Genomic DNA, 26631 nt, shown 5'->3' with positions numbered 1-26631 from the left:
GATACAGGTACTGTATTTCTTAATTAACACAGCCCAGGGGATGTTTCAGTCACTGGCACTTTGCTTCACATTTTGCATCGTTAATTCGGGCAGACAGGAATGATTGGTGGTCCGCATTGCGAGTTTTCATTGCTGGTGCTGCTGCGTCGCATGCATCCTTCCGGGTGAGTGTACCCCTCAGCGGCGTTCCATTTTCAAAATGGCCGCCAAGTGAATAAGGCGAATAGAGCTGTACAGTCAGCACGTGACAATTCGCTTCATTCGCGGAAGCATTACGTCTGTCTCCTGCACGCGAGAGGAGAGGTAGAAGAACGTTGGTAATAAATGTCAGTTCAATTGTAAGTTCATTCTTTATGTGCTTAGGAGTGTACGCTATGTATCGTCTATGATGATATTGTAATCATTGTTTTAACTATGGACGAGGCACTGCGAGCTGACATCACATTTGTTTCGCCTGCTTGTTTTCACTGCTTGATGCGTAACTGCAGTTATAGGTATGTCCCCAAATAAGTTTTTGTCTTATATTTATATCATATTATGTTATTAAAATGTTATTATTTTATACAACAGTTAAATTAACAATAAGTTAACATTATGAGTTACTTTTTAGACACAATATTGTGAATATTGTTTGTTTCCCCTTTATTTCGCTGACGAGAATTTCAAAATGAAACCGTAGCAGAGTCTCCATGCAATAGACAGTGAAGATTTGACCGTTATTAACAAATAATTTTAACGATTCATTATCTGTCGGAAAACGGATAGGCCTATTAAAGCTATTATATGCCTAGAATTTGACTTTACGCCTGCTACTGACTAGGCGTAAGATTTACGCTCGGTCTTAGTGAGAAGAGGGCTTAAGCCTGGATGGTGCAACAGTCGTAACTTAGAATGCTGAGTTAAGACCTACTTACCTTAAGCCCAGGCGTAAGCCCTGTTGGTGCAACTGGCCCCTGATGCCCAGAGGGAGGCTTTCATAGCTTCGACAACTATAGAAAGATCCCAAATGCGAACCGAAGGGGGACACGAGGGGTTCATCCTTCTAGCTCCCCTGAGGAAGTGGATGACTAGCTCATCTTTTCCCAGAGACTGAGCGCGTCTGGGTTCAGCGAACGCTGCGACAGCTGCCACGTAAACCTTGAGAGTGGATGGGGACCTGCCCTTGTCCAGCATCTCCTGAAGGAAGACGAGCAAAGACGACACCTCGCACCACAGTGGGTCTAGGTTTTAGTCGGTGCACCATTTTGAGAACACAGACCATTTTGACGCATAGAGCTTCCAGTAGAAGCCGCTCTGGCATTTATGATCGTGTTTAACACTCCCTCTGGCAAAGCAATGGATAGTCGTTGATCACCCAAGCATGAAGCGCCCAGCGCTGAGGATGGGGATGCCAGATCGTTCCACGAGTTTGATAGAGGAGATCTGCTCTGACTGGAATGGGCTGAGTGAGCTCCGGGAACCAAGCCTGACTCTCCCAACGCGGGGCTATGAGGAGCACCGAGTGGCGTGTTTCCCTGATCATCTGTAAGACCTGTGGCAGCAGGGAGACTGGAGGGAATGCATAAAGCGGGCGGCTGGGAACTTTGAGAAAAATATTGGGCAGTGAGCGTTCTCCTCTGACACGAAGAGATCCACCTCTGCTCTGCCGAATATTAGCCACAGTTTAGAGCCTTTATTTAAACTTGGCACAGTAGCCAAGTTTAAATTAAGGCTTTTTATATTTATTTTCCTTTTGAGTAGGGGTGCAACGGATCAAAGAACTCACGGATCGGATCGTTTCTCGGATCAGGGTCACGGATCGGATCATTTTTCGGATCAGCAAAAAAAAAAAAAAAAAAAAAAAAATTTCCCCCAAAATAACTGTAATAGCCTACTGACAAATTCTTTAATAATAAATAGACTTAACATTATGATATTCTGTTTTATTTTAACTTCACAGGGTTCCAGACTGAAAGTTGAGGGCAGCATCACCTCAAATGAGAACTCACAGCGAGTTCTACAAAAAAAAAAAAAAAAAAAATTCTGGTAGCACTGGGGCTGACAATAAATCACTAAGCTTAATTTAGGGTGTAGATGAAATTAACTTAGTTATTATCATTTATAATGTCTTAATATCAATTAATAAAAGTAGTGAAAATATCATCGTACTTTTTTCATTTTAGGACAATCTTTAAAGGATAAACAAAAAATGTGTTGGTAATCACATAAAAAATTCAAAAAAAATAAAACATTTATTTATGATATTATTGAAGTGCTGGGAAAAGATGTGTATAGGCTACTTGTAAGCATTTGACTATTTCTTACACATTATCATATATAGGCTGATTTGTGGACTGAAAGCCTTCTATAAGTGTTTCTCCTGGTTTCCACGTCAGCTCTGTTTGATCTGATATGGTTTATAACAGAAACCTGCGCCGAATCGGAGTGTTTCTCACTGGATCTCGTGGTGTTGATGTTATTAATTCTGAGGCGAATTCAATGGATTTCTTCACTGGATCTCCTAGTAACAGTGTTGCGTGAGCGAGATCGGCCCGCGACTGGCAAGTTCGGGGCTTTATTTTACCGTCAATGGTTCGGATCGCTGCTGCAGCTCCACGGTCCTAATCATACATGAGTGGCGTATTTTCGTTCCACTTTCATTTTGTTTGCATTCGTTGCTAGGTAACGACTAACGAGTCGATAGATCGCTGATTGCTCAGACGCACATCAGGTTGTGATATTTGTCTCCGTCTCCCTCCCACAGATGTTTACGCGCGCTATTCTTGTCACGGATTCATTGACGCGCCGCTTTACCATGCGTTTAACGTGTGGCAAATTTACTGGTCGTAAATGATGTAAAATTCAGTCGCACACTCTCAAATTTTGGTCGCAGTCTGGTCTGGAGCCCTGAAATGACGCGGGGCGTTCAAGCTTCTCCGTTCCTCCGCTCGCTATGACGAAGCTGTGCGTTGACTGAACAACATGCGCACGTTTTTTTTTTTTTTTTTTTTTTTTTCATAATCAATCCGCGGATCACGTGTGTGCCGAACCGAAGACATTGATCCGAACGGATCACGGATCAGTGATGATCCGTTGCACCACTACTTTTGAGTGCCTCAGAATTACTGTTTATCTGGGAAACACTTTGGATCTCCAAACTGAAGAGCACCAAAGGAACACACCTCGTAACACCCAAGTAGCACTCCTAGTAATTCATTTGTGGACATTAGCCACAGTTTCTGGACTGTTTGAACGTGCAGGGACCATTCTCCCGGAAGGATGGGGTTCCTGGACTGTCTGTCTGGGCCGTCGTTCAGATGGCCCGGCACATGCGTCGCTCTTAGCGAGAGCAGGTGGCTCTGGGACAAAACTAAAATGCGTTTCGGCAGCAGGAAGAGGTTCCTGGATCTGACACCGCCCTGACGGTTGAGATAGGAGACTACAGCCGCATTGTCCAAGCAGATCAATATGTCGTGATCCCGAATGCGCGGGAGGAAAAACGCGAGCACGTTTTCGACCGCGATCATCTCCAGACAGTTTATGTGTAGGTAGCTCTATTGAACTGACCAGTGGCCAGAGGCCGGTGAGCCCTCGCAGGCCACGCCCCAACCTGAGTTGGATGCGTCTGTCGAAATGACTTTTCGGCGAGAGACTGTCCCCGTGGTAACGCCCCGTTGAAATCATTCTGCCACTGTCCATGGCTGCAGAGCCAAGATGCAGGTCTGCGTAACTTTGATCAGCTGGCGGCCCATGGTCCATGCACGGTGAGACACACGGCTCTGAAGGGGGCGTATGCGCAGTAGACCCAGCTGAAGCACTGCGGAGGTTGAGGCCATGTAACCCAGCGCCTTCTGAAAAGTTTTAAGAGGCGTGAGGGTGTCCATCTGAAAGGATGTGGTGAGACGCTGAACACGGCGCGTGCGCTGTGTAGATAAGCGAGCCGTCATAGACACTGAGTCTAGATCTATTCCCAGGAGGGAAATTGTCTGACTTTACTGAAGTGAGCTCTTTTTCCAGTTGACAGAGAAGGCCCAATGTGTTCAGATGGTCGAGGAGAACTGTACGATGAGACAGTAACTCCGTCTGTGATTGTGCCAAAATCAGCCAGTCGTCCAAATAGTTCAAAATTCGCAGCCCCTGACTCCGCAGGGGGGCGAGCGATGTATCCATGCACTTCATGAACGTACGGGGTGCCAAGGATAGGCCGAACGGGAGGACGGTGTATTGATAAACCTGGCCATCGAAGGCGAAACGTAGAAAAGGCCTGTGACGGGGATTTATCTGGATCTGAAAATAGGCATCTTTCAGATCTAGAGAGATGAACCAGTCCCCCTGGTGTACATGCACGAGGAGTTTCTTCGTTTCTTAGTTTCTAAGATCGGTCTGAGGCCACCGTCTTTCTTGGGGACAAGAAAATAACGGCCGTAAAACCCTGACTCGCTCATAGAAGGTGGAACTCTCTCTATAGCCCTTTTGCACAAAAGCTTTGCTATCTCTGAGCCAAGCGTGTTTGCTGCTTCTGAACTCACTGCAGTTTCAAGGCACACCCGAAAGCGTGGACGGCGGCGACGGAACTGTAACAGATAGCCGTATTTTACTGTGCTTAGCACCCATGGGGAGATTCCCGGAATAGCTTCCCACGTTTAGAAGCGCGACGCTAGCGGGTGATTGGCTATATCGCCCTGATTGTTGCACATAGCGGGCTGGACACAGTGTGTGGGCACGCTAGAATGTTTAAGGCAACGGGACTTACACCCAGAGAGGAGTTTATGGGCCGTGTAACAGAGCAGACAGAGGGGGGACGCTCACACAGGTTCGTTGACGCACTTATACACTCTGACACTCGAGCGGGCTGTGTCCGCTCTATGGGAGTGGGCTCTGAGAGAGACATGGGGCATGTGGTGCTTTTTTGTATGGGTGAACACAGGATTGTGGGCACATTTTTCTACACAAGAGGCTTTTATGCAGAGGAGGGACGCGTGCATGGCTCGTGGGTGCGCTTATGAACTCTTACGCTCGAGCGAGCAGTGTCCGCTTTATGTGAGTGGGCTCTGACAGAGACACGGGGAGTGTGGTGCTTTTGTGTATGGGTAAACACAGGATTGTGGGCACATATTCTACACAAAAGGCGTGTGTATACATACACATGTATGTGTTTACACATAGCACACTTACAGTGCTTGTGCGTGACGGCTCACGAACAGCCAATGGCTGTTTAGTGAGTGACTTCCCGATAAACGTGAATGGGGAGCGAGTCACGGTGTGATGAGCGAGCGTGGTCGTGGGCAGGGGTGTGGTGTTTGTGTGTAGGAGTGAACACTGAGCTTTGGGCACATATACTACACTTATAGCATGTTTGGCGTAAGCGCTCTGATTTTCCCTGCACTCTGATTTTCAGCCTCTTGTCTTCTAAAGGCAACCGGCAGTGGCGTTGCTTTTTGATTTATGAACATATGGCATACATTTTGTTTAATTCAAGCATTGTGTTTAAACTGCGGAGTGGCTGCACTGACGGCAAACTTTGTGTTTCCCTCATTTTTGGGGTAGCGACTGCAGTTTTCGCAGTTCATGCAGTTTGTTTCCTTTACAGTTCCTCAGCCAACAGTGGTCTCAGAGCATTTGAGTCTGGGGGTCCCAAGTTTGGTTGTCTACCATCGGCTGCGCTTTCAGTAATGTTGTAGTGTGGCAGCGTCTGCCTGTGGACTTCCTGCTTGCCTTGACATGACCACCTAGGTGGTCTGTGAACTCTCTGTGATGGCCACAAAGGCCATTCCTAAATCATTTTAATGTTCTCAAATTAATATTTATTCCAGTTTTCACACATATTGCATTTATCTATACTATTAACGTTATTTTCATTGTGTTGGTTTTATATTTACACATCATACATAAAGCTTGTTCCCTTTGGCTCCAGTCTGTGTGGAAACTTGAGGCTTAAAGATTGTTTGAGCTCCCAGCCTTCACCTGACCGATCTGGATTCAATTTTGACCTCTTGTGCCTACAAGAATGAAAACAGTGCACTTTTGAACTCGAGTCTATTTCTAACACCGTGTCCTAACTACACGCGACGCGACGCCGCGACACGCGATAAAAGGTATCTTTTCCATGTTAATCAGAGTTTTTGTCCTAACCAGACGCGACGGCGACACACAAAGTTTCTAATTTAGAAACGGTTCCTATTTCTGCGACGTCGCGGCTGACAGAATGAAGAAATTACACTGGTTATGAGTACACATCATTTATTTTTAGTTAAAAATAGGTCACTGTGCCACAAGTGATAACGGATAATTTACCTCAGATTTTGAAAGCATGTAATATAGCGTTCAAAATGAATTCTATGCAAACATACGACTGTACTTCATAACAAAATTAGTCAATGAGTATATTTTGTTAATGTTTTGATTATTAATAATGTTATTTCTTGATTTGATTGTCCTTACCCATATTCAATGCGAGTGCGGGCCAACAGTGCGCTTTCAGAGAGACTCTGCTCACACCATATAGGCTCACACGCTGTTCTGAATGTGTGGCATCTCACAGTCGCGTCGCGTCTAGTGTGGACAGACATACTTGCTGTCGCTGGAATTTTATCGCGTCGCGTGTAGTTAGGACACGGTGTAATATGTACAATTTGTTTGATGTGCACAATCTTAGTAATGATATGTTATGAGTGTAATAATTGTGTTGGGCAATAACATGTAACTGAATATACAACATGACATCATGAATTTTGCGTAAACATACACGCCACTTTCGAGTCAAGTGGCGTGTTCTCTCTATGCATTTTCAGCTATATGCGTGTATCTGCGTGTATGTCTATGCCATTAACGTCTGAGTGATTCCGCGTGTCTGTACACGCCGTCAAACGAACAGTCATAAATGCCATTAACCTCAGTGACGGTTAGGTTTAGGGACGGGGTTGAGGTAAGTCATATTTTTTTTTTTTCCTAGGATGGCAAGGGAACAGTCATAAATGCCATTAACCCCAGTGACGGTTAGGTTTAGGGACAGGGTTGAGGTAAGTCATATATTTATATATACAGTAATAACGTTAAGTCAACGGCATTCATAAACACGCTGAAAAGCGATTATGCGTCTTGATAGCACAGCAAAAATGGAAATACGAATTGGTGTGTCATACACGCGCTACTTCATGAGATCAGTCTGGAATATTAATGTAAGAAGTTTAAAGAAAATGCAGTACAAAGTTCATAATAGTGTCCTGAAGAACATTCCTCTCACCTGGTTGTGCTTTTTGTTTTTATTTCTTTATTTATTTTTCATTAAATGGTAAATGGTAAATTGACTGCTTTTATATAGTGCCTTCACAGACCCAATGGCCACCAAAGCACTTTACATTTTGCCTCACATTCACTCACTCATTCATACAGCAGCTGGGTTAGGTGTCTTGCTCATGGACACCTCGACACTTGGTCAGGTGGAAACCGAGGATTGAACCACCAACCTGTAGACAATATACATGAACCACTGAGCCACTGCCGCCCCAATAAACTGTTATTTGGCTTAAACTTTATTTTAAGCCATTGTTTCCCTTTAACATACAGTTTGTTTAGCATAGCCTACATAAAGCATTCACTATGTTTGTTTTCATAGCATTTGTACATGTTTCGAAGATAACATTGGGCCAGAATGTGTAATTTATTTTATAGTTTGTTTATTCCCACTTAAAGGAAATGAAATGTGACTTTTAAAAATCTGATTAATTAAATAAATAATCAACTGATTATCCAATTAATCCTTAGTTGCGACCCTACTTTTATTCTGTGTGGAGAACTAAAGTACTAGTTGGAGACAATACTAGTTACTAAACCATACTAATACTCTTTTTCTCAAGAGTTCTACTCAGTTGGATTCATGCTTGGTATTCAGTTAGCATGTTTTGCTTTTAGCATGTATGAATCAAACATCCTGCCATTGGAGTTTCAGTTTCATGGATTAGTTATTGAAGAGACTAGTTATAGTCTCTTCTTCATTCTCAGAGATTAATTCATGGGCCATTCAGCATCGACCCCCTCGTCTTTTGGTAGTCAGTGTGGCTGGTCGATGTGGTTAGTCGTGTGAATGCGTCTGCAATGGGACTTGTGAAGTGGGGATACATGGCTGATGATGTAAAGCTCTGTCAGGCTGCAGGCGAGGATGACCCTCCTAACGGTGACCCCTCTAGCCGAGCATCATCTGCATGTACACCTGGATACAGCGCTAACCTAGTTTAGCTCTTGGAGACACTGTGGTTCAGCCTGGCTTTTGTCCTACAGTGAACGGAGGGATGGACAAGTCTATTTGTCTTTGCTGTATAGAGACATGGACCACTGCTGCTTTACCACTTAAATCCAAAATGATTGAAGAGCACTAGTTGGCCATTAAGACAAATCTGACAAATGAGTTTGTCTGCTAGTCTAAAGCAGCCTCAGCTGATGTTGCTGAAACCAGGCAGAATTACTCCTGATGATAGTCGGCTTCTGTTTGCTGAAAAGCAGTTTGAGCCACTCAAAATGTCCTTACGCTAATGAGGCTTCAGTCTTGTCTTGTGTCCTAATAGACGTTCATGCTCTGATCCTTCTAACTCGGTTAAGTTTTGAATTGAATTAAGTAATGTTGAACTAATTATATTACCTTTTTTCTGTCTTGTGTCCTCCTGTCTTTAGTTCTCTGAAGGTCAGTGGCAGGAGAGAAAAGAACCTTTACACTTTTTTGAAAACAGCCTTTGTTTTTTGTCACATTTGCTCTTCACTCTCATTCCGGCACATTTTGGTGATCACATTCGTAAAGAAGCCCCGTCTTTTACTCATTTACTTTTATTCATCTAGTGCAAAAACACATAAATTAACGTTTTAATTTAAACATTTTATTTCTTACACAGTCTGAAGCAAATTATGTGGTGTAATTGAAATCTGCTATAACTGAGTTGGTTTGAGTTCTGCTTAATATAGTAAGTTCACATTTCATCAACTTTTTTTCATTTCAAGTGCAATGAACTTTCACTCATGTTTGAGTAAAATTAACTTGTTTCATTTAATAAATTTGACTAGTAGGTGTTAGAATGCACTCTGACAATTTACAAAGTACAATCTCCATTAAAACACACTAATATGTGGGAATGATGTATAAAGTTACAGCTTGCTTCTGAATCCTTGTCCTGTCGCCACAAGCTGTTTGTTAGGATGCAATGAGAAATAAAATTCACAAAATTCTGCTTGTACTTTGAGGATGTGTCCATAAGCGAGTGTTAAGCCCGGAACACACCAAGCCGACGGTCGGCCGTCTGGCAGATTTTGTGCGTTGGCCAACTAAGTTTCCTCGGTGTGATGCGCGCAGTTCCGTGCCGTTGGCTGAAAATAGTTGAATCATGTTGAAAATCATGTTTAATCGGCATCGGGCCGTTGGGGAAAGGGGGAACTCTGATTGGCTGTTCAGCTTAGTGAAAGAGTCAGTGCACGAGAATAAACGCAAAACAGCAAGCAAAGAAGTCAAAACGGTAAAGATAGAAGGCTGTTCTTATGTTACGTCTTCTTACCTGAGTGTTCCTTGGTGAATATTTCAATATTAACATGAGTGGAGTGGAATAAAGAAAGTGTTCAGCAGGATTGATATTCAAAAAGGTAAGCACACGCTGCTTTGTTTACGTTATGTGTATCTGCAGCCGGCAGCGTCGGTTTTCCTTTTTGAATGACAGATATATAGGCTAATATATCTGCAGAAATAGACAGTTGGCTCATTAAACGCAGGCGCAGAACGCACATTCTAACTGACCGTCGGCTACAGTTCTCTCGGTGTGTTCAAGTGCAGCTTTTTACCTCGACGAGAGGCGACAACACAGTTGGCTTTCATCAGCGCCAGTTCGTTGACGTCTGCTTGGTGTGATCCGGGCTTTACAGCACAGTTGAGACGGTAGCAATGCTGTTGGTCTGAATACGCCTGTAGTCTGAAGGTTTTTTTTTTTTTTTTTTTTTTGCATGTACAGCTTTTTGATTTATTATGTGATCTGCTTTTGCCTATGTTGCTCAGGGCAGGAAAATGAATCCATTTGGGGTCCACATCTCCAGTTACTCACTTGTCTCCATTTTTTAGGAGTTATCTCCACAATACTGCTTCAGTGGATTATTTACAAGCATTGTTTTCCAGGGCCAAACAGTTTAGCTCAAATTGTTGGCTGTAGTTTCTCTCATGTTTGTGGAAAACTAGGGCAGCGTTTTTCTGTGCTTCTCTGTTTAGAGAAGCAATTTGGGTGGTGGAATCCGCTGCTGGAGTACCATGGCTTGGGTCGGCGGGGCCCTGCTGACTCGGTTCTTGTGCCCCATGAGGGCTGCCTGCTTCCTGAATGATTTGGCTGTCGGACAGGTCTATTCCCTGAGGTGATGTTGGATGACAACAAACAATGGTTCTCATTAGACTCGCAGCGTACCTTAAAATATGTTTTTTCCCGAGTCTCTTTCCTGCGTCTGTGTGTAGAGGAGTAGGTCACAAGGTTCAGTGCTCTGACGAGCTTTATGAATGTTGTAGGTTTTATTGTGTTGCTGACTTTAGAAGAATGAGTAATGATCTCACCAGTGTTGGTTGTAGATGAAAGATCTGCCAGTCGCTTTCTGCCACTGGCCAATGCCCTCATGGACCCAGCTGCAGAGCGGTGAAACTGGAGCAGATCTTCTGCTGAGGATGGTTCACTTCGCTGTCACTAGTAGAGAACTACTCCATTCGCTAGAAAGTTCAGGCCATTTGGATGATCACTGTTTGTACATTTGGTCAGCACAAGCATTTTACACGAGTCATCCATCCTCTTCTAATGTAACTGTCTTTATAATCTGACTTAGTAATACAATACAGACAGTTTTCATTTGACCTGGGTAGGGTTGGGTACTGAAACACGGTGCCAATAGGGAAAAAGCGCTGCATAACTAGTACAATGACCAGATAACTTAAATTACTGGTTCAAGCAGACAAAACATGAGAACCTGTAGCCATGTTGAAATTAGATTACTCTGGTTGTAATCTCTATTAATCTCAAGTATTATTACATTGTTTGATACAATATTGTAAATGTGAATTTTTTATTTTATTTTGGTTTATTTATTATTACCATATGTTACTTGTATTTATATTGTTTAAATATTTAAAGGGACACTCCACTTTTTTGGGAAATAGGCTCATTTTACAACTCCCCCAGAGTTAAACAGTTGAGTTTTACCATTTTTGAATCCATTCAGACGATTTTCTGATCTTTAGAAGAATATCAGTAACCAGACAGTATCTGGTCTCATTGACTTCAGAAGTCAATGAGACCAGATACTGTCTGGTTACTGATATTCTTCTAAATATCAGAAAATCGGCTGAATGCATTAAGTTAATATTGTGTCCAGTTTGGCCCTGTAAATAAAAGGGTATTATTTTTTGACAAAGTTTGTACAGTTTCGTTTTTTTTAAATACCGTTTCAAGAACCGTTCAAGCACCGGAACCGTTTTAAAAAATACTGAGTAGGTACTGGTATCGGATAAAACCCAACCGATACCCAACCCTAGACCTGGGAAAAACCAGCATTTCAACCTTTTCTCTTTTTCCCCAAAGGTCTCTTTTAGGGCTGCAACGATTCGTCGACGTTGTCGACAAAAATCGATAATAGGGAGAATAGATAATAGTTGTCGCCAGACATGTTTTTTTTTTCCGAGGCATCTCTTCATTACAACCTCTGCCGAGTCGCACATGGGCATTAGCTTCTCTGCTGAGCGGTAACATACAGAAATGGCGGTATCCAACGCATCAGCTGCACATACCAAAACATCTAAAGTTTGAGAGCATTTTAGCCTGGATACGGTGAATAAAAAGATTACCTGTATCATGCAAAGCAGTCCTTGCGTATCACGGCAGCACATCGGTGATGCACGAACATTTAAAGAGAAAGCACGTCGGACAGTTGAATGAAATTTGAAATTGAATGAAACGGAGTTAGCCTCACCTCGGTAAGATTTACCGTATTTTCTGCACTATAAGGCGAACTTCAAAGCCTTTAATCTTCTCAAAAAACGACAGTGCGCCTTATAATCCAGAGCGGCTTATATATGGATCAGTTAGTTAACAACGCCCCGCGTTATTAAATTTGCCCGCAAACTCGCGCTCGTGTCTATCTTATGCCCGCTTTGTCACACGGCCAGTTAAACCTGGTATAAATCACCTTATGTGTGTCACCCGCTCATGAGCGCTCACTCTTAACAGACACACGAACAGACACACTGTCCCCGGCGCTACTCGTGCGTCACAGAATGTTCATAAAGCGCTCCCCGTTCACAGTATGAAAATGAAAAATGTTCTAAAATAGGTCATTCATTGAAGGTGCGTCTTAAAGTGCGGAAAATACAGTAAATAACATGGAAGCCAATACGTTTTGTTTTGGATCACGAGTAGTAAAGTTCTTTTGCAACAGTTTGACCACTGAATGTATCTCACAAAATGCACTTAATATTTTTGTTTACTGTTTTATTTCTGCTAAAGTGCCTGCCCCTGGTTTACAGGAAGAAAATGTTTACTTGATTTTAATTTATTTTTTCTTAAATGTGCCTGTCCTTTATAAAACTGATAGAGTTTCTCTATTTATATATGTATGTCTATACTGACCAAGCACGGTGCCTAATTGGTTTTAGACAGGGCGTTTTTATTTACTTTTAGAATGAATCGGCCTATCAGCAGCAAAGTTCATTAAAATATGCATTTTTCATTGAAGTACCCCCTTCTTTCTTGTGTTTTTTGTTTTGTTTTGTCAAAAATCTATTGTTTAAAAAATGTTTTGAGAAAATTGACAAACAGCATATGCTTATAGACGAAACTGTCTTGCGCATTCACACACAGACATATATTTAACAACATAGTCTGTATATAAAGTCTATATATAGATATTATAAGAAAAGCAATACACTAATAAAATAAAATAAACAAATGCAAGCAATAGCACAAATAAATATATATGCTATATAAAAATTGTGCTGAAATTAAATAATCTGCTGTGACTTTACCTTAGTCTGCCAGATCCAGGCCGTATCCGTATCTGATGAAAGACCTGTGCCTGAACACGACGACAACACAGTTATGAAGTGTCAACTAGTCCCTCACTGTGAAGGCCTACCTCCCTTCCAACCAACTCTGTACAGAGTAAATGTTATGAGCGTATAACAAATGAGCAGCTGTATCACGTTAAGGGTTTTCTGTTAGAACGGTGTTGTGTCACGTTAATAACTAATGATCATTGCAATGGGTAAATAAATCAAAACTAACTTTAGCTGGACATGATCTTTTATTCTAGAACTGCTGTGAAGTCAATACAATCTCTGTTACTTGAATGTCCTATTATCACTGTGAAGCTGCTTTGATACAATCTATATTTTTAAAAGTAGGGGTGCAACGGATCAAAAAACTCACGGATCGGATCGTTTCTCGGATCAGGGTCACGGATCGGATCATTTTTCGAATCAGCAAAAAAAAAAAAAATTCAAAATAACTGTAATAGCCTACTGACAAATTATTTAATAATAAATAGACTTAACATTATGATATTCTGTTTTATTTTAACTTCACAGGGTTCCAGACTGAAAGTTGAGGGCAGCATCACCTCAAATGAGAACTCAAAGCGAGTTCTACAAAAAAAAAAAAAAAAAAAAAAATTCTGGTAGCACTGGGGCTGACAATAAATCACTAAGCTTAATTTAGGGCGTAGATGAAATTAACTTAGTTATTATCATTTATAATGTCTTAATATCAATTAATAAAAGTAGTGAAAATATCATCGTATTTTTTTCATTTTAGGACAATCTTTAAAGGATAAACAAAAAATGTGTTGGTAATCACATAAAAAATTCAAAAAAATAAAACATTTATTTATGATATTATTGAAGTGCTGGGAAAAGATGTGTAGTAGGCTACTTGTAAGCATTTGACTATTTCTTACACATTATCATATATAGGCTGATTTCGTGGACTGAAAGCCTTCTATAAGTGTTTCTCCTGGTTTCCACGTCAGCTCTGTTTGATCTGATATGGTTTATAACAGAAACCTGCGCCGAATCGGAGTGTTTCTCACTGGATCTCGTGGTGTTGATGTTATTAATTCTGAGGCGAAATCAATGGATTTCTTCACTGGATCTCCTAGTAACAGTGTTGCGTGAGCGAGATCAGCCCGCGACTGTCAAGTTCGGGGCTTTATTTTGTCAATGGATCGCTGCTGCTGCTCCGACCACGGTCCTAATCATAAATGAGTAGCGTATTTTCGTTCCACTTTCATTTTGTTTGCATTTGCTGCTAGGTAACGACTAACGAGTCGATAGATCGCTGATTGCACAGACGCACATCAGGTTGGGATATTTGTCTCCGTCTCCTTCCCACAGATGTTTACGCGCGCTATTCTTGTCACGGATTCATTGACGCACCGCTTTACCATGCGTTTAACGTGTGGCAAATTTACTGGTCGCACATGTGCGACTGGATGTAAAATTCAGTCGCACACTCTCAAATTTTGGTCGCAGTCTGGTCTGGAGCCCTGAAATGACGCGGGGCGTTCAAGCTTCTCCGTTCCTCCGCTCGCTATAACGAAGCTGTGCGTTGACTGAACAACATGCGCACGTTTTTTATTTTATTTTTTTTTTCATAATCAATCCGCGGATCACGTGTGTGCCGAACCGAAGACATTGATCCGAACGGATCACGGATCAGTGATGATCCGTTGCACCACTAGTTAAAAGCACTATATAAATTAAGGTAACTTGACTTGAGTTAGCATGGATCAAACACACATCTGCTTTTCAATTGTAATATCAATTTCTATATTAAAAGTAACAACGCAGCTGCTGGCCACACCAGATACTGACTAAGTACTAGTGGAACTCAATCCTCATGGACTTCACTAGATGTGTAAGTTCTTGCTTTGAGATGTCAATTGTTTATGGTTCATTAAACAAGCATGAACAACATTTGTTTAAAACCTTTCCAATAAAGATCAGTAAAGCTTATTTTGATTTTGCAAAATGATGATACTCAAGTTTGCATCACCACTAGTCCTGATATCATCTGCAAGTTAGCTGTTTGAGTGAGTGCCTAGAAGGAATAAGAATTTGAATGCAGCATTATTTTTTGAAAATGAATTGCTCCAAAACGGAGCTTTTGCTGATTGGTACGATATAAGCTACTCGGAAGGTTGGTTATATGAGATTGGTTGTCAATTCCAACATGGTACTTTCCACTTCACAGGTAGGAATTCTTGATGATATATTTGATCCTAGGTTGACATACTGATCTTCAGTCCATATAAAACACATCTTAAAAATCACCTTCTATCATTTTGGGAATATTGCCAGACTTCAACCTTTTCTCTCTTTTGCTTATACAGAAAGACTCATGTATGCCTTCATTACGTCCAGGTTGGACTATTAAAATGCTTTATACTACGGGGCTTATAATGATTCTGATTGGTTGATAAATGATTTATGGTGTGCAATTTTTTTTTTTTTTTTTTTTTTCAGGGAAACACACAGCTAAAGTAGTTCCTGGCATGTCTTGACCACAGTACAGTTATGTATCACAAAGGTCAAAGGTCATAAAGCTTAAAGAACCAAAACCCACAACAACACTAACCGAGCAAATAATTAAACAATAGGATAAAAAACGTCGAATTACTTCCAAGTAATTTTTGCCTCAAAATTTAATTAAATTTATAATAAATATATTTGTTATTATGGAAAATAACATATCTTTGTCTCGCACTCTCTCTCCCACTCAAACGCACACATAGTATGGGCACACACTTGCGTGTTGTCAGTGCTGCTCTGACGATTTTATCAGTAACATAGTTTACTGATAAAAGATGCCCACGTTTTTCTTTCTTCAGTCGAAAAGAAATTAAGGTTTTCGGTGAAAACATTCCAGGATTTTTCTCTATTTAATGGACTTCAATGGGCCCCAAACGGTTCAAGGTCCAAATGACATTTTTCAGTGCAGCTTCAAAGAGCATTACCGGACGATGATTAATGGTATTATCTAGCAAAACGATCTGTCATTTCAAAAATAAATAAAAAAAGTTTACATTTTATTAGCACAAATGCTTGCCTTGCTCTGTTCTTTGATGACTCTGTTTTGTGAGACCTTTTCAACGTAATTGGGTATTGCGTGTTTTTTTTTTTTTTTAAACAAGCTCCAGTGACAGCCAACCCCAGCACATATTCACATGGCAGAGGATGTTTCCAGGAGCAGCACACAGATGCTTTTGGATTACAGCCTGCTACACTTCCGCTTTAATTAAGCGCTAACTTTCTGTTTTCATCTTAGTGAACAAATGCTGCATCAGCACCGATCACCAGCAGATTATACTTCAATTACAACATTACTGTGGGAAAACTGCTGAACATGAGGAGGGGGTGGGTCATGATGTGATGGTAAACATGCCATTATGGAAAACCTGAGTTTACATCAGTGACACAAATACCAACAAGATGCTGAAGACAAAGATGTCAGCAAAATGAAGCTTCACAGAAGCGTGAGACTCTGCTGCTCTCTAAGCTGACGTCCTTGAATGTATTCCATTAGTGTTTGACATACTGTTTGAGAGATAGAGAAGAGAGCATCTAAAACTGAGCCAAAGACCGGGGAAAGAGCTTTCATTGCTTCTGTTTGATGTTTGGTGGACGTGCATCTCAGGTCAGACAGCAGGCACCAGAAGAGTCAGCCCATGTCTGGATAAAGATTGTTCATTTAAAGTGGGTCAATATAAAGGTAAAACAACAAACAATCAATCTCTCAGATTTACTCCAAACATGAAAAAAAAAAAAAAAAAAAACAGCTCTCCACTCATCTGAGACCAATGTCACGTGTGACTGCTTCTCAATGCTTCTGTGAATTTTGCCCTGAAATTCCCATAATACCCTGCAGCCATGAGCTCATGAGTACGTTTGACCCTCTGCAACTCATGTTTTTTGTTGGTTTTGGTGCTGGGGCTGCTGGGATGTCTTGAGTTTATGTTGCTGGTTGAGGTTGTTCATCAACTTGGCAATTATGACTTTTCAGTATATGAAAACAGTATCCTGTACCTGCTCTGATTAACATTGTTCTTTTCTTTAGTGTCAGCGACTACCTGCACAGTTCTGAGCTTTATAGTGTTGCAGTATTATCATCAGTCACAGTTTTTGTCTGTTGTTGTTTCTTTCTCTCCAGCACATTTGACTTATCCCTGTCCTTCAAACACAATGATAAACCGCTGGGTAAACCGATGAGCTGTGTAACTTACGCAAAGTTCAAACTTCTTTAATTATGTTCAAGTCAACCCCAAACATGCCCACCGACTTAATGCACGATTAATGGCACCTTGCAGATGTGAGGGCTTATCATCAACTCAGAGTCTCCTTCCTCTCTCCTTATGGAGAAACTTGTGTCTGGCTCTGTCCTCTCGGGCACTTTCTCTGCTGGCGGGGGTCAGCATAATTTAGCTGCGTCTCACTCGCTGGGGCTCAAATTAATAAATTGAGGGACCAGGGAGCATCTGGGGAGCTTTCAGCATTGTCTTACTGTCACAGTACTGTTGAATTGGTAACAAAGAGTAAAGCGGTTAGTCTCACCAGGGGCCCATTAGCCCTGTGTGCTGTGATGAAGTATATTGTCCGCATGTATAGCTCGTGTAATTAATGACAGACGGATGCATCCACGGCGAGTGGCTTTCAGCAGATGTAATTAAGGAATTATTTACTGCAGGTGTCTAATCTGGCCCTGATATTTTGTGCCATACAGTACGTGTGGAGAGAACAGAACCCGTGAAGCCTCATAAATGAGCCTGTTTATAATTGTGTATAGAGCAGAACGACCTCAATCGGGTCTTCGGTCCGTTCTAATGAGTCGCACAGCAGGAGGTTTACCTGTAAATTGAGTAAAATAGTATCAGTGGTTCCAGCCATTTACCATAATTTTACAGTTTCAACAATGTTTTTATTTTCCGTAGAAATTTCACAGTAAATTACTGGTAGAAATTGTTCAAGTGGGTCCAGTTTATCGTAAAACAGTACCAATACCATTGTTCATTTCATAGCTGTACTGTAATTTCACAGTAAAGAACATGGCAGATAATGTTTTAGCTATAGTTGTACAATAATAAAAAATGCAAATACTATTAATTCTATTTTCTAATGCATATAACTATGATCTCTAGTATATCTTGTATACAGTGGTTAAATTGGCTTTTATAGGGAGGGGGAACACTTGTTGATGGTGAATGGTAGTTATTCCAAATCGCACAATAAAATGACTTTGTGTTTTTACACCAAAGAGGCTCCTTTTCCAGTATTAATGTGTTCGATACGGTTGAGTACTTATTTAAACAGAGAAACATACTTTACAAATCGGGCAACGGATTTCACCCTCGGAAAATTGAACATGTTTGAAAAATATTGCTTGCAAATATCTTTTAAAACAAGAAAATTGTTGATTTAAAAGAATCATGGCCAATTTCTTTGGCAGTTTATAGTTTGATTTAATCAAACTGACAGTAGGGTTTTTTATATATATATATATATATATATATATATATATATAAATAAAAGTTCCCAAAAATGATTCCCATCATAATATATATATATATATATATATATATATATATATATATATATATATATATATAAATAAAAGTTCCCAAAAATGATTCCCATCAAGCATGTCCCACAGTTTAGCAAAAGTGGACTGCATTTTACATCACTTGGTGATTTGTTAAGTTTGGCTTAGCTAGGAACGAAAGAGCACTGCTGTGAAAATGAGAGTGTGCTGGACAGAATGTGACAGCTGCGCAATAAACATTTTACCTCAATTATCTTGTTTTCATGATCGTTGGAAGCCAAAATCGAAATTCGATTAATCACAAGATTATTATTATTTTTTTTTTTTGGAAAATTACATTTATTTCGAAAGTTTTACTTTTCACTGTGAAGATCTAAATATCGAAATCATCTTCCATTGCGATTTCCTGTATATTTAAATATGTTTATAAAATCCGAAAACTCAATGATTGACGTACACACGCGAGAGATCCCTTCCGGCGCTTTCCGGTGCATGTGCAGAGAGAAGCGCCCATGCCTTCAGATCACTTGGATGTGGCTGTGGTTACAAGAGGTAAAAACAATATAAATACTGTTAGTTTTCTCACACAAACCGCTCATTTCGTGTCTTAGGCCATCAATGTGTACTTGCATTTAAGAGTCATTAAATCATGTTTAATTTGGACTTCTCTGTGCATGCTCTTTGAGGTGGACCCCATAAAACTTGCATTATATGATTGACAGACAAGAACGTTTTGACCTAAAAACATCAAAATTGAAAATACACTGTGAACGGGTCTGCACTGGGGGCTGCTTTAATGTTAGACCAACAACATGGATCAATATCACTGTATTGCTAATGGTTATGACGTCTCTATGCAACACTTTCAAATAAAACCAATTCCCGTCTACCCCTACACACACAGGGGCTTCAGTCAGACCTGTGTGTGTGTAGGGGATTTAGAGGACCCATCTGTGCCTGTTTTCTTTGAGGCAGAGTCATGTGACTGACCTGTCGTCCTCTTCTGCAATAGCTGGTTTAATTTGCTGGAGTGCTTGGAGATAGATGGACACTGCTAAGAATTGAGTGATGTCAAAGCCAGACAATTCGACTGTTTGACTTTTTAAGAGGAATTTCAGTAAACAGAAAGGATGTCTGTCTTGGTCATCTGTGATAAAATGTTTGTTGGGGAATCTTATGGGAGTTCTTATATCTTGATCTTGGTCTGTTGGCTTTAGGTCATGTTAGTTAGTTAGTTAGTTGAGATTTTTTGACTCCAGATCTTTACAAAGGCAAATTTAGTTTCACCCAATTCATATACTATGGAAGTCAATGAGACCAGTCTGGTTACTGATATTCTTCTAAATATCAGAAAATTGGCTGAATGCATTTGAAAATGGTGAAACTCAACTTTTTAACTTTGGGGGAGTTGTAAAATGAGCCTATTTCCAAAAAAAGTGGAGTATTCCTTTAAAACTTGACATGTTTACTCATTATTTGTGTGTTCTGTATATTTATTATTAATGTTTATTATTAATGACAACTCTAATCAGTTGTGTGCATCTACAATGTTGTTGTTTTCTTGTTGTTGCCCAAGTAGAGCGTTAAAAATCACTGAATCGGTTTGATTTGAGGGAGGATGCTGCCTTTGGTGGGAGCTACATATGCAGACAGTAGTATGGAACAAATATGTTCTGTTGAACCTGTGGCTACACATTAGGGCTGCACGTTTTCAAGTTTTTCATTAACCGTTAACCGAGGCCCTTATCGGTTAATACTCGGTTAACCATGTGCCCGCCGCAACCTCGAGATACAGAGTTAATTTTTAACACCTTTTTAATAACTGGTTGGTCCCCATTTGAAACTAAATTAATTTATAGAAATAAAACGCAGTGGTAAGAACAGAGCAGTTAAAGTAGGTGCGTTTCCATCACCCTTCAAAATGAAATTGCCAATTGAAAATAAGCACATTAACTCTGCATATTATGTAGAAGACGCCTTTATCCAAAAAAGGAACAAAGCACAAATAAACACAATATTTTTGACGCATATCCAGTGTGTGTGAAGCGCGCATTGATGGCTGCGAGACGCCCATGTGAACACTTGCAGTTCTTTCAGTGGAAACAAACAACTTAAAATACTCTTTCATTTCTGGTCATACAGAAAATAATAATGCATTATTCGCAAATACATTGATTTGCGTAAACTCACAATAACAATAAAACGTTGTTCTTTAACATTCAGGCGCGCTTCATAATCTCCGCGAACTGAAGCGCGAGAACTGAAACAGCCACCGCATTCGAATTTGTTCGTTTTAAATTGGACATGTAAAGCTTTAGTCTACAGGGGTTATATCCTTTGTAGGCTAAAGCTTTAAATGTCCAATTTAAAATGAACAAATTCTAATTGAAGGCCAATATCTTCTGACTATGTAATTATGTAGCTAATTAATTTCTCTCTAAATGTGCATCCGGAGATGGAGAATTGTTTTTAGCCGAAAATGATTTAGAAAACAACAGTTTATTAATAAATAATTAATGCCTCGTTATTTTATATTATTTTATTATCAGACACATTTATTATAGCCTATATAATTCACTTATAAATACAATTTTTTCAGGCTGTGGTTACGGCTCTTCTCATTCAGCATTGCGGGGGAAAATATCATTTCCAGGTTCTAATTTGGCCTCAGAAAACCAGTAAAATCTTTTTTCATATTAATTTGTCAAATATTTTAAATGTTTAAGGGGCAAATTCGTCGATATATAGCCTATATATTTTTGCGCAGCATTTGGTGTATAAGCCTACAGTTCAAATGAACATTTTGGTGTTCAACTTTGCTATTTACAAAATACAACCGTTCATTTTTCATTTTGCAATTAGGCCAACGGATTAAATAAGGGGAAACGAATGAACACAAAAGTAGACCGTTTGGACATAATACGAGGCAGAGTTCTTTTTTAGACAAAACCTCAAAGAAATGCCACAATCAAGACCGCGGAGCAGAAATGAGGGAGAAACACACAGAAACTCTGTGACTTTCCCTGTCATTAATGCTTGGATGACACACCACGTCTCCTTCCATAAATAATAATAATGTCTAGTGCGGTGGCTGTGATATACCAACGTCCGTTGCCATCATTTTTGGAATGGCTTATCGCGAAAGGAAAAAAAAAATGTTTTAGTCGCGTAACACCGTTAATAGGAACGCTAGTCATTTCGCAATATTTTTTTTATCGACAATCAGAAAAAAAAAACGCAAAAGTTTTGTGCAAATATGTATTGACGCCACTTAACCGAGCAAAAAGGTTTCACTCGGTTATGGAATTTTAAACGGTTAATCGGTTAACCGGTTAACCATGGACACCCCTACTACACATAGACACAAACTGCAGCTTAAAGCACTCTGCTGATGTTCCACAGACACTCAGCTCAGCACTTTTCCAGAAGATGTTAGCTAGAGGGGATGTAATGCTGTTCTCTCTGAGTCTAATGATACTTCTCATGGCAGTGCAGCGATTTGAGCTCTCTCCTCTGAGCTCTTGGATGACGGCCTGACATCCTGTCAGAGATTTGGCCTGTGGCGGAGCCGGTTTCTCTGTTGCTGTTTGAAGCGAGCCGGAGAGGGCTTCATCAACAGTGGTGATGAAAGATGTGGCAGCACTCAAGGCTCAAAGCTCACGTCTAGTCAGGCTCTCGGTGGAGCTCATTCAGCAAAGTTCTCGCACAAACAAACAGCAAAAAGATTTTTCATCCATACCACCGTCCTCCTGCCAGACACTTATTGATCAGTGGTCTGAAATGCAAAGATAAGACTCTTTACCTCTGCACTGAACTTGTGCAGGACAAACTTAGAGCTAAATTAAGGCTTTTACTCTAAATGACTTTTAATTGTATTTTTTCTGTGCTTTTTCTGCATTGCACTACTTTATGGCCTAGCGCACACTGCCGTTTAACAATGACTGAGAAAGGAAAAGTGCTTTTCAAGATGGTGTCTTGTTTGTAGACAAGTATTTGTCGCTGTCTTTTCATCTGTTTTTACTTTTAATATTAACGTTTTCACTATTTTACCATCATATCTTTATAGCACTGTTCAGTATATTTTATAGTTTTAAAAATTTAAATACCTACCATACTATTCTACTTGTATTGTCGTGGGCTTTCGCGACTGATGTGTCTTTTGGCAAGGTAATGGTGAGAGCGACTGTGCAGAACAGTCCTCCATAACAAAAGACACACAAGTCCAAAGCACCTGAACTTTTGTGCCTTTTGTTATGGAGGACTGTTCCGGAGGAATCAACAAGAGTTTGGGGGGCAATGACGCTCTGGTTGTGGACTCAGTGGCCTGTTTGGCATGCCAGTACTGGTTCAGGTCTGCTCAAGGACCATGTTCATGAGATCTTGCTTCTCTGGAGAGATATTCCCTCTGAGCTGCAAGCCTCCCCCGGAGCATCTTTGCATGTTATACGTTGCTTGTTGTCGGGTGGAAACGGGAGTCTTTTACCCTACACTTCGCTTATTGTTCGAAAAGTTTCTTCCATGAGTGCAGCAAGAAAACATTGTTTGTTTTCCTTTTGCTTTTACTATCAGGAGAAATGTCTATCCCAATCTAGGTCGAGAGCTATCCCAATTTCGTCTGACGACTGTAAATCAGCAAAAGGATTACGGTTCCTACATCTGAATGTGTGTAGTTTGGTTACATTTTTTTAAGAGAATCTTTAAGAGTCTGTTTTGAGATGTTTTGGTAACACTTTACAATAAGGTTCATTAGTTAACATTAGTTAATGTATTTACTAACATGCACTAACCATGAGCAATACATTTGTTACTGCATTTGTTCATCATTTGTTCATGTTAGTTCACGGTGCATTAATTAATGTTAGCAAGATTTTAATCAAGTATTAGTAAATGTTGAAAATAACATTAACAAAGATTAACAAATGCTTTATATGTGCTATTCATTATTAGATCATATTAACTAATGTAGTTAACTAATATTAACTAACGAACCTTATTGTAAAGTGTTACCGATGTTTTTTGTTTGTTTTTGTTTTTACTGATACATGGCTAAAGGCATCAATTACAAGTGATATGATTAATATTGATACATATAACCCATTAAAGGACAACTCCGGTGAAAAATGAACCTTTGGTCTAATTACACATTGGTACATAGTCAACTGTTGCCTGAGATTTGTTTTCATGATTATCAAATGTAAAGAGTTTTTTAAGTTTTAGTAAACACTTGTGGAATTAACATGAATTATTATACGACCACAAATATTATTATCAGCGACCTGAATTGGGATTGGCTTTCACCACTGTTGGACCAATTTAAAGATATTTCATTTAATGACTCTCTTTGTTCGGTACAACAAAATTAACTCAACAACTCAAGTTAATCAAAAGGATAAATAGACTTTACTGGACTTCATCTCAACTAATGCAATTCATAAGTTTACCACAGTTTGATTATTATATTTCAATGGTAAATTAACAACTAAATCCAATACAAATCAATTAAAGATCCTGATCACTTAATTGTTAATCTGTCGTTAAGGGTAGAGCGAAAATTGCTGACACTTCTAATAATTATTCTAATGTTGGTTTAGACTAGTGTGGACTTATCAATTATTTGGGTTTAGGAGTATGCCGTATGCCGATGATACAATTAAACATACAGCAGCATCTTCTTTAAATCAAGTTATACTTAACTTACAAATTGTGTTTAATGTAGCAACATTTATTGCTACCAATTGAAATTGGTTTTAAACTAAAAAAAATACAAAATATAAGATTTTTAATCATACGCATTCTAAGGAAACAGATGTGGCTATTTCAACTTTAGATGGAATTTTGAAAAATATTGACATATTGAAAAAGTTAGCTCTTATAAATATTTAAGCATATGGTTGGATAAAAAACTAGCTTTTAATGTTCACATTGATAATTTGCTGAAGATTAAGGCAAAATCGAGTTTCCTTTATTGCTAAAAAAGATCTACTTTTAATCTACAATTATGGTGACCTTTTATATGCATGCATTTTTGTCTTTATTTAGGTAACTGGACTATCATGCACCTTTACATTTTGTGTGTGGTGCAGAATCATGTACACATCAATGTATACTTTATGAATCTTTAGCAGGGTCCTCTTTACACATAAAGTATATATTTGCACTTTTAGGTAAATTGGCTTTTTAAACAAACAGTACTAGATCTCAGTTACACCTTTGACTAAAAGTCTCAAAGGTATCCTCATAATTTGGTAAATATGCTTTTTCCATTTATGCCCCTCGGGCATGGAATGACTACAATAAATACAATTAGAATACAGATACGAATCCGGAATACAGATCCAATTTATTACCACATATGAGTGAGGCCTGAATCCGGTCTGAGAAAATCAGAATTCATGTGTTTTTTTTTTTGTTTTTTGTTTTTTTCCTGCTTACACGTTCACCGGTCATATCCGATCTGTGCCACATGAGAGGAAAAAAAATTGGATTTGGGTCACTTTTGTGATGGACCCTTGCCCTTCTAGAACAAAACATGAAAGAAAACCATGCAGTGTAAATGGGGCCCATGACTCAGTGTGAATGAAGAAGCTGTGATGTGTCCAGATAATATTTCACACCAAAAATATGGGAAAAAAATCTTTAGACTCCTTAAAGTGAGTTTATTGTCTTCATGCAAAACAAAGTATGAAATATGACATGGACATAAGATTCACCCAGACCTCACCCCAACAACTTACATTTCTGTTTGTATTTTACTTTTTATCCATCATACTTGTGTGTATTTAATGCCTCTTGATGTTTATGATCTCCTCTCTCTCCCACAGCTGTCTGAACGCTTGCACGTACTGCAAAACCAAACACGCTAGAGGGGATCTGGCCAGTTACCCCATAGAGGAGCTGGTAGAGAGAGCCAGACAGTCTTTCCAGGGTGAGTCCGACTGTTTGACTTTTAAATCCTGAAATATTTACCCTAGTTACTGTGTCTAAATTAAATTTATAGGTGTCATTAATGTTGTTCAATTTATAATAGTACCCAAGCAAACCACAACCACGCCAAGTCACGTTCATTTAAGTGCTTTTAACTGTACTGATTTTTTCAAAGCAGCTTTACAGTTGCAATAGAAATTACCATGACAGATTATTTAGGCTTTACAAGTCATTGTCCATTGCAAAAATCATTAGTTATTAACATAGGGGCTGCTAATACGTTACCGTTCTAACAGAAAAACTCTTAACGCGCTCCGGCCGCCCATCCGCACAAAACAGTGCTTGGTGTCTCGAGAACGTGCTCCCTGAAATAGGTTTGAAGGGGCAAGTCCATAGGTATGCGCATTTGAATATATACATGCACTCAGGTGTGTAGTCCTTCACAAATCAACCCTGGTCTTAAAAATGTATAATGCAGAAATGTTTGTCGGGTCTGCATAGCCACGCGAACCAGAATTATTCCGACAAAATTTTATCTGGTCAGAGGTAAAGGGCCGGGAAACTAGTTGACACTTTAGGACTGCGTTGTCGTCGTGTCCAGGCGATGGTCCTTCATCAGATCTGGATACGGTAGACTGTGGTAAACCTCGGGATAAACAGAGAGACTAATATTAGCGTAGACGCCATTCTGCTCATGATGTACCAAGTACATCAGGATTTATGGGAAGTGTTCCAAGTTTTGGCTGATCTAAACTATGCAGCCTATCTTTGAATTCTAGAAGTCTATAATGTGTTTTGTGTATTTAGTGTTTTGTAAGTAATCAGCAATATTTTAAAATGTATTTGATGTTTAATAGGGTTTTTTTAAAGGTAGCTTATTTATTAAATGTGCAGGGCAACCACCAAGTAGAGGATTATAATAATCTAGCCTTGGTCTCATAAACGCATTTTTAATTGAGAGCATAAAACATAATTTAGACATAATTTTAAGATGAAAAAATTTGGTTTTACAGATACTAGATGCGTGACTTTCAAATGAAAGATGGTATAAAAGAGCGCACCCAGGTTCCTAACCGACGACGGGGACTTGACAGAGCAGCCATCAAGTGTTAGACAGTATTCAAGGTTATTGTGTGAGGAA

General features: G+C 39.7%; 1 protein-coding gene across 3 annotated transcripts in view; it reads left to right on the top strand.

Moving 5' to 3' along the window:
- The window catches only part of cdkal1 (CDKAL1 threonylcarbamoyladenosine tRNA methylthiotransferase), a 541736-nt gene that overhangs the window by 181234 nt on the left and 333871 nt on the right, over nt 1–26631 (top strand). For all 3 annotated transcript variants that reach the window (XM_089117457.1, XM_089117458.1, XM_089117459.1), the window contains one exon: nt 25388–25491. In XM_089117457.1, the coding sequence (XP_088973583.1) occupies nt 25388–25491 (104 nt within the window). The remainder of the gene's footprint in view (nt 1–25387; nt 25492–26631) is intronic.

This window comes from Pimephales promelas, chromosome 12 (assembly GCF_988280905.1).
Source record: "Pimephales promelas chromosome 12, fPimPro1.hap1.1, whole genome shotgun sequence".
Lineage (NCBI taxonomy): Eukaryota > Metazoa > Chordata > Actinopteri > Cypriniformes > Leuciscidae > Pimephales > Pimephales promelas.
This window is presented reverse-complemented; position numbering and strand designations above follow the sequence as displayed.